General features: G+C 45.6%; 2 protein-coding genes across 4 annotated transcripts in view; both read left to right on the plus strand.

Annotated features, from left to right (window-relative positions):
- sepsecs (Sep (O-phosphoserine) tRNA:Sec (selenocysteine) tRNA synthase) overlaps positions 1-8,641 on the plus strand; it is a 213,204-nt gene that overhangs the window by 122,443 nt on the left and 82,120 nt on the right. The gene's annotated exons all lie outside the window — the stretch shown is intronic.
- dhx15 (DEAH (Asp-Glu-Ala-His) box helicase 15) overlaps positions 1-8,641 on the plus strand; it is a 219,839-nt gene that overhangs the window by 9,655 nt on the left and 201,543 nt on the right. For all 3 annotated transcript variants that reach the window (XM_079491639.1, XM_079491638.1, XM_079491637.1), the window contains exons 2-4: positions 382-712; positions 2,505-2,698; positions 5,278-5,437. In XM_079491639.1, coding sequence (XP_079347765.1) covers positions 382-712; positions 2,505-2,698; positions 5,278-5,437 — 685 coding nt within the window. The remainder of the gene's footprint in view (positions 1-381; positions 713-2,504; positions 2,699-5,277; positions 5,438-8,641) is intronic.

An 8,641-nucleotide genomic window follows, 5' to 3' on the forward strand; every position in this document is an offset into this window, starting at 1 on the left:
GTTATACTTTAGCTATTGAAAAATAGCAGATCTACAAGCTCATAGCTACATGAGCTTGTAGGTCTGCTATTTTAGAAAAATTGTGAAAATGTGGTGCAAATCTTGGAATATATATATATACTTTCAGAGTGAACGTTTTTAACTCAAATCTTTGCTTCTGGGAGGGTCCCTGGAACAACATATTCTCAGATGGGGGTCGGTGGCCAAATTACATATAATTCTAGGGATTCTTGACATGAAAATGTTTGAGAACCACTGACATCAGAAACATGAGGTTTTTCAGAGAACTGTCAGGATTTAGAAGACATTTAGTAGAATCGTCCTCGGGTCCAAATGGATTAAAGTAGCCTAACCCTAAGTGTACCGTTTCCCCATTTGCAGGCGTGACCGCGACAGGGACCGAGAGCGTGACGAGCGGCCGCGGGACAGGGACCGAGACAGAGACCGCGACAGAGACAGGGCCATCAAGATGCCCACGTCGGTGCCCCTCAACTCGCCCCTGAGCGCCGGGGTGGGCTTCCTCAAGCAGACCGCCATGCAGCAGCAGATCAACCCCTTCACCAACCTGCCCCACACGCCGCGCTACTACGAGATCCTCAAGAAGAGGCTGGCGCTGCCCGTCTGGGAGTACAAGGAGACCTTCAACGAGATCCTGGCCCGCAACCAGAGCTTCGTGCTGGTGGGCGAGACGGGCTCCGGGAAGACCACGCAGGTACGACCAAGTCAAAGAGAGGGGGGAGGGCTGGCTGGTGTCATCTGACGATGCACTTGCAGACAAATTATTAAAATGGTAAAATAATGGCATTTATAGAGCCTTTTATCCAAGGCGCTTTACACAGATTGTGCATTTCATTCACCCATTCACACACACATTCATACACTGATGTCGGAGGAAACCATGCAAGGCACCAACCTGCACATCAGGAGCAATTAGGGGTTCAGTGTCTTGCTCAAGGACACTTTGGGTTCAAGCCCCGGGTGCGAACTGGCAACGTTGCGGTTACCATCCAGCCACTCTACCCCTGAGCCACCGCCGCCCCATTAAAAGTCTTGTTTTTAGCCTGGGCCGTGGCTCAGTGGTCCAGGCACCTTGGCCGGTAGTCCGAGTCTGGCAGTGTGCCGTGGGTTCGACTCCCGATCCCGACGGCCTTTACTGCATGTCACTCCCCCATCTCTGTCCCCCATTTCCTGTCAGCCTACTGTTTGTCCCTCCTATAAAAAATATAAAATGAAGGCGAAAGCCGCAAAAAAAGTCTTTCTCTCCCTAGCCTAGTCCCTACCCTCGCTTACATCTCGTGTTTCATTTCGCGTGTTTTCATCCTGACGAGTTGATATTCCAAAGACTGATTATGTTTGCCCTGTACTACTGGCAGGGAACCATAACCCAAGCCTAATGGCCTGGAAATAAGATTGTGTCTAACTTTAGACTTAATCAGGCCTGCTCTGCTTTTTAACTGTGAATAAGGGACCCCTACTGGGTGGGTGTGTGTGTGTGTGTGAGATGTCAGGTGCAAGAATAATCTTTCAGTTGTGACAGTAAATAGATGTTGGCTTTGCAATTAGCAAGTAATTTTGTGTTTTAAAGTAGTAGCATAGTTTGTAGTTTTGTCAGAATCAGCTTGGAAGTGCAATGTGATATCAAAGTCATATGAAACTGTGATGTATATACGACATTATTAGGAATAAAGTTGTGAATGACTCACTATTTTGCAAGTGGAAGATGCTGAAATCCTGTATTCTCCACTGCTGCATAGGGATGCATATGTTCAGCTAAATGCTTTAGTTTTGGACTTTGATCTGTTTGAACTCTTAATTATTTATGAAAAATCGTGAAAATATTTATTTCAGAAAACTGGAGGATTTAGAAGATTTTTTTTAAATTTCGAGGTCAGGCCTAAATGGGTTAAACATGTAGCTAGGTGTAATGTTAGAGTCCACAGAAGTGAACCTTTCAAGCCTGTTTTCTCAACATTACTCTATAAGCCATATCTCAAACTGGTGGGTCAAACTGAACAACCAATATGTCAATTTGAACTCCCTGCGGCAGAGACTCAGGCTTGGTATGGTATGTGACTATGTGGCCCTACACTGTGCACTCATTTGTTGAAATCGTGTCATATTTCACACTCCTAATTGTGAAGTTGGCAGCACGCAACTTGAGGAAATGATGAAACTCCTGTAGCGCACACACACAACCAGACGTGTACTAGCAAACACACAGTTTACTTTCCCTACGAGCTCATAGCTTGTAGATCTGCTATTTTTCAACAGCTAAAGCATATCATAAATGCTTAAAACACCAAAAGGGGTTCCCGCCCAGAATGGGGTTAGACAGTCAGTCACAGACCAGTTTAGCTGTTCTCTGATATAGACCACTGTCTGTCTGTATGTGTGTTCTTCAGATCCCCCAGTGGTGTGTGGACATGATAAAGGCCTGTCTGTGTGTTCTTCAGATCCCCCAGTGGTGTGTGGACATGATAAAGGCCTGTCTGTGTGTTCTTCAGATCCCCCAGTGGTGTGTGGACATGATAAAGGCCGTCCCAGGGCCAAAGAGAGCCGTGGCCTGCACCCAGCCCAGGAGAGTGGCGGCCATGAGCGTGGCCCAGAGGGTGGCCGACGAGATGGACGTCATGCTGGGCCAAGAGGTGGGCTACTCCATCAGGTTCGAGGACTGCAGCTCGGCCAAGACCATACTCAAGTAAGGAGATGTAGGGGACGTCCTGTTGTCTCAAAACTAGGGCTGCATGGACGATATGGACAAAATCAAATGTCAGAATGTTTTTGGACAAAATGCCTCTTGTGTCAATATTGGGCAATAATATTGTATTGTGTGGTGATAATATGGGTACAGTACTTAGTTCCGACATGTGTTTTGCTCCGACAGTCATTAGACCGACAACCTACCTCTACCTCTATCCCTAACCTAACCCTAACCGCAAGCTCCGTCGGAATTACGTTAGGATCCCGATAAGAGGATATGTCCCGATACTGTATCGGAAAAGTATCGGTATCGGCCCTTATTTGTCATATCGGGTCATATCGGTATCGGCGAATAGGCCAGTCGAACCAGCGATCCGACACAGGGGTAAGGGGTTGACACTATGGCAGGTAAATATAATGTTGGGGCATGTGGAGTTTGCTTTAGAGTTGCCCAAACTGCAAGTTTGGCGGTGGCGGTCTTGATACCGGAAGGTCGCCAGTTCGAATCAGCTGTCCGACACGTTAAAATTACCACCGCTGAAGTGCCCTTGAACAAGGCATTGAACCACTACGATGAAATGTTCTATGAGCAGGGCCTGGCTGGAAACAAGTTCTTGAGCTTAGCCCAGATACCCTGGGTAAATATAGTAATCATTTCATCATCAAGTGCACATTTGAGTGAGGAGTCTGCTATAAACACAACACAAGATATATAGCTAAACTAAATTAAGTTTTATTCCAAAAGACTATGACTAAACTAAAAAAAAGAAATGCTGCCAATAACAACACTGTTCTGGAGATGGGAGTCACGGTTCAAAGATTGTATTTGGGGGAAAACCGTATCTATGGTCTGGCTCTTCTTTGCACGGCCCACCAGGTACATGACAGATGGAATGTCGCTGCGCCAAGCCATGAATGTCTGTGTTAGTCTAGTTTTAGTCTACTAAATATCATAAGATTTTAGTCGACTAAATCTACAGTTGATTTAGTCAACTAAAATGTATTTTGGTGGGCGTTGATGCCGTCGTAATGACTGTTTTTACACTTTTACACACTGAAAATAGCCGATCTACAAGCTTGTAGATCAGCTATACAAACTTGTAGATCGGTATCCAACACTGCTCCTTTGCCACGCTCCACCACCAGGTACATTATCTGTGTATCATGGTCTGTCTCTTCTCTGCCACGCTCCACCTCCAGTTACATTATCTGTGTATCATGGTCTGTCTCTCTGTGCACCGCTCCACCACCAGGTACATTATCTGTGTATCATGGTCTGTCTCTCTGTGCACCTCTCCACCACCAGGTACATTATCTGTGTATCATGGTCTGTCTCTTCTGTGCCCGCTCCACCACCAGGTACATTATCTGTGTATCATGGTCTGTCTCTTCTCTGCCACGCTCCACCTCCAGGTACATTATCTGTGTATCATGGTCTGTCTCTCTGTGCACCGCTCCACCACCAGGTACATTATCTGTGTATCATGGTCTGTCTCTCTGTGCACCTCTCCACCACCAGGTACATTATCTGTGTATCATGGTCTGTCTCTCTGTGCACCTCTCCACCACCAGGTACATTATCTGTGTATCATGGTCTGTCTCTCTGTGCACCTCTCCACCACCAGGTACATTATCTGTGTATCATGGTCTGTCTCTCTGTGCACCTCTCCACCACCAGGTACATTATCTGTGTATCATGGTCTGTCTCTCTGTGCACCTCTCCACCACCAGGTACATTATCTGTGTATCATGGTCTGTCTCTTCTGTGCCCGCTCCACCACCAGGTACATTATCTGTGTATCATGGTCTGTCTCTCTGTGCACCGCTCCACCACCAGGTACATTATCTGTGTATCATGGTCTGTCTCTCTGTGCCCGCTCCACCACCAGGTACATTATCTGTGTATCATGGTCTGTCTCTCTGTGCACCGCTCCACCACCAGGTACATTATCTGTGTATCATGGTCTGTCTCTTCTGTGCACCGCTCCACCACCAGGTACATTATCTGTGTATCATGGTCTGTCTCTTCTGTGCACCGCTCCACCACCAGGTACATTATCTGTGTATCATGGTCTGTCTCTCTGTGCACCGCTCCACCACCAGGTACATTATCTGTGTATCATGGTCTGTCTCTCTGTGCACCGCTCCACCACCAGGTACATTATCTGTGTATCATGGTCTGTCTCTTCTGTGCCCGCTCCACCACCAGGTACATTATCTGTGTATCATGGTCTGTCTCTTCTGTGCCCGCTCCACCACCAGGTACATTATCTGTGTATCATGGTCTGTCTCTTCTGTGCCCGCTCCACCACCAGGTACATTATCTGTGTATCATGGTCTGTCTCTTCTGTGCCACGCTCCACCTCCAGGTACATTATCTGTGTATCATGGTCTGTCTCTCTGTGCACCGCTCCACCACCAGGTACATTATCTGTGTATCATGGTCTCTCTCTGTGCACCGCTCCACCACCAGGTACATTATCTGTGTATCATGGTCTCTCTCTGTGCACCGCTCCACCACCAGGTACATTATCTGTGTATCATGGTCTGTCTCTCTGTGCACCGCTCCACCTCCAGGTACATGACAGACGGAATGTTGCTGCGCGAGGCCATGAACGACCCGCTGCTGGAGCGCTACGGCGTCATCATCCTGGACGAGGCCCACGAGAGAACGCTCGCCACCGACATCCTCATGGGGGTCCTGAAGGAGGTGGTCCGCCAGAGGGCTGACCTCAAGGTAATAAAGCCTGGCTGGCACTGACTTAGTAGTCGTATGGGTTTTGTGTGTGTGTCTCGTTTTGGTCATGTCAAGTCGAACTTTATTTGTGCTTAATTTAATTTCATTTAAACCTTTATTTAGCCATGTCCTGTATGTATGTATGAACACTGAGGTTGTCCTCAAAAACCTTGTACTCATAGTAGAGCTGGCTTGATTTCTGGTTTGTCCGGTCTACAAGCTTAAAGGACCACTTCACCACTTTTCAACATCTCTTCATATAATTGGTCCTCACTAATGTTCATGATAAAACACCACCATTTTTTCCTACTCAGTCTGTGTCTCATAGGAGGGCTTTGGGCAGTTCGGACACCCGTCCACCAGTGACATCATCATTAGGCAGATTTTTTTTTAAACAAAGAGATTTGTTTTAAAATATATTTAGATTTTTATTATCGCGAGAACGATGGCTTCAACTTTTGCATTGCAACTTTTCAGGAAAAGAAAGCCTGCCGTTTCTATTAGCTTGGATTCACCATCGATGATGTCACTGGTGGACGGGTTTCTGAACTGCCCACAGCCTTCCTATGAGACACAGACTGAGTAGGAAAAAATGGTGGTATTTTATCATGAACATTAGTTAGGACCAATTATAGGAAGAGAAGTTGAAAAGTGGTGAAGTGGTCCTTTAAAGCTTTTAGATTGTATGTAGTAGGGCTTTAAGTGACTAGTCGACTATTCAACTAGTCTAGTAAATCCACTAGTCGACCTTGTTGGTACTAGTTGAAAAAAAAAAAACGTTTTTTTCCGTTTTTCGTTTTTATAGGCCTCAAGATCAGCTAGAATGCTATATTATAGTCACCAATGTACACTGTTTTTAAATGTACAAATATTATATAAAAAAGAAGAAGAAAAACTAGTCGACTAGTAAACTAGTAAAAATCACTAGAAGTGAAAGCCCTAGTATGTAGATCGACTGAACCGGTAAACGTGAGACGCTGGCAAGTTTAAAAAGAAAACATCTACAACGGCAACCTGTGCTTTCTGTAGCACTAACGGGGCACTAGAGTGTTGATAAGACAAAATTAGGAGAAAGGGGGAAATGAATTTAAAGCAAACACAAACACATTTCTGTGCATGTGACTTTTGGTACCCATTTCTTTCTTTCTTTTTTAAAGTCTAGACACTCTGCTCCAGTTTGCCACTGGTTCCTCCAAACCCATTCCAACGTTTCCCTGTAATTGAGTACATTGCAGTGTTTTCTCGTATTCACAACCCAGTTCATTCCGACACAGGAACACACAGTTCCATCCCAAGTATTACTTCCCCTAGCATTAACCCTTTTAGGCCTGACGTCCACATTTAAAAAAATGTCTTCTAAATCCTGACAGTTTTCTGAAATACTTATGTTTCTGTATCAGTGGTGCTCAATATTTCATGTCAAGGAAGCCAAAAATTATATGTAATTGGCCGCCGACCCCCATCTGAAAATATGTTCCAGTGACCTCCCAGAAGCAAAGATTTGAGTTAAAAACGTTGGCTCTGAAAGAATATATTCAAAGATTTGCGCCACATTTTCACGATTTAAAAAAAATAGCAGACCTACAAGCTCGTAGCGCGGCACTCGGTGCCGCGCTATGAGCTTGTAGATCTGCTATTTTTCAATAGCTAAAGTATAACATACAAACAAACAACCAAACGGGGTTCCCGCCCGAAACGGCTTAACTTTTTGACAAACAAACGCTGCTGTCGTTCTTCTTCTCTTCTGTCTCGCCCCTATTCTTCCGTTCTGTCACCCTCTGCTTGCATCCTCTCTCCGCGGCTGACAGCTTGGGGTGTTTGTTTGAGAAAGAAAAGACAAACTGTGTCATTCAGTCTCAGAAATGCACAGCGAGTCCCCTCTCTCTGTGAGGGCTGTAGATCCTTGCTCCTGGGGTCAGGCCATTTTAACACATTTAGGCCTGAAACAAATGTCTTCTAAATCCTGACAGTTTTCTGTCAGGAAATACCTCATGTTTCTGTATCAGTGGTGCTCAGTATTTCATGTCAAGGACCCCCAAAAATGATATGTATTTGGCCGCCGACCCCCATCTGAAAATATGTTGTTCCAGGGACCCTCCCAGAAGCAAAGATTTGAGTTAGAAACGTTCGCCCTGAAAGAATATATATTCAAAGATTTGCGCCACATTTTCACGATTTTCCAAAAAATAGCAGACCTACAAGCTCGTAGCGCGGCACTCGTAGCAGCTTGTAGATCTGCTATTTTTCAATAGCTAAAGTATAACATAATACTTAAACACCAAAAAGGCGTTCCCGTCCAGAATGGGTTAAGGCACCCAGACGGGCTTGGGGGTAATCGGAGTGTCATGGCGGCAGGGTTCGTGCGGAGGCAGGCGTGGCTTTTTATGGGCGGAATGTGCTGACCACAACTCTCATAAAGCAGATGGGTAATGACGGTGCTGTTTGTCAGTGTGGAATCAAAGGTTAGGCAGTCATTTCGGGACGGAACGGGGGGGGGGGGAGGGGGGCTGATGAATGAGGTTACAGGGAACGCTCTTCCCCGTCCCACGCTCTCCATCTCTCCCTCCTATGCCCTCCCCTGCCCTCGTTCCCCTTTTCCAAATTTGCATGTTTAACCCATTTTGTACGGGAACCCCTTTTGGTGTTTTAGGCCTTATGTTATGCTTTAGCTGTTGAAAAATAGCAGATCTACAAGCTCATAGCGCGGCACCGAGTGGCGCGCTACGAGCTTGTAGGTCTGCTATTTTTGAAAAATCGTTAAAATGTGGCACAAATCATTGAATATATATGTTTCAGAGCGAACATTTTTAACTAAAATATTTGCTTCTGGGGGGTCCCTGGAACTACATATTTTGAGATGGGGGTCCGTGGCCCAATAGAGATAATTCTGGGGGTCCTTGACATGAAAAAGGTTGAGCACCACTGACATAGAAACATGGGTTTTTCAGAAAAAATTTAGGATTTAGAAGCCTTTTTTTTTTTATCGACCTCAGTCCAAAATGGGTTAATTTGGCTTGATTAAGAGCAATTATGATGTCTCTCAGAGCGTTGAGTGAAATGTCGAGACGCTGTCCCCTTGCAAAATGTCCGGAGATAAAATATGAGGTAATACGCACCTCGCATCACAATCTCCTAATGGGGCCCGCAAGGGGCTTGTGTACCTGACTTCAGCAAGGAGACTGTCATGGTTCTGGATAGGTCAAG

This window comes from Electrona antarctica (genome assembly GCF_951216825.1).
Source record: "Electrona antarctica genome assembly, chromosome: 21".
Lineage (NCBI taxonomy): Eukaryota > Metazoa > Chordata > Actinopteri > Myctophiformes > Myctophidae > Electrona > Electrona antarctica.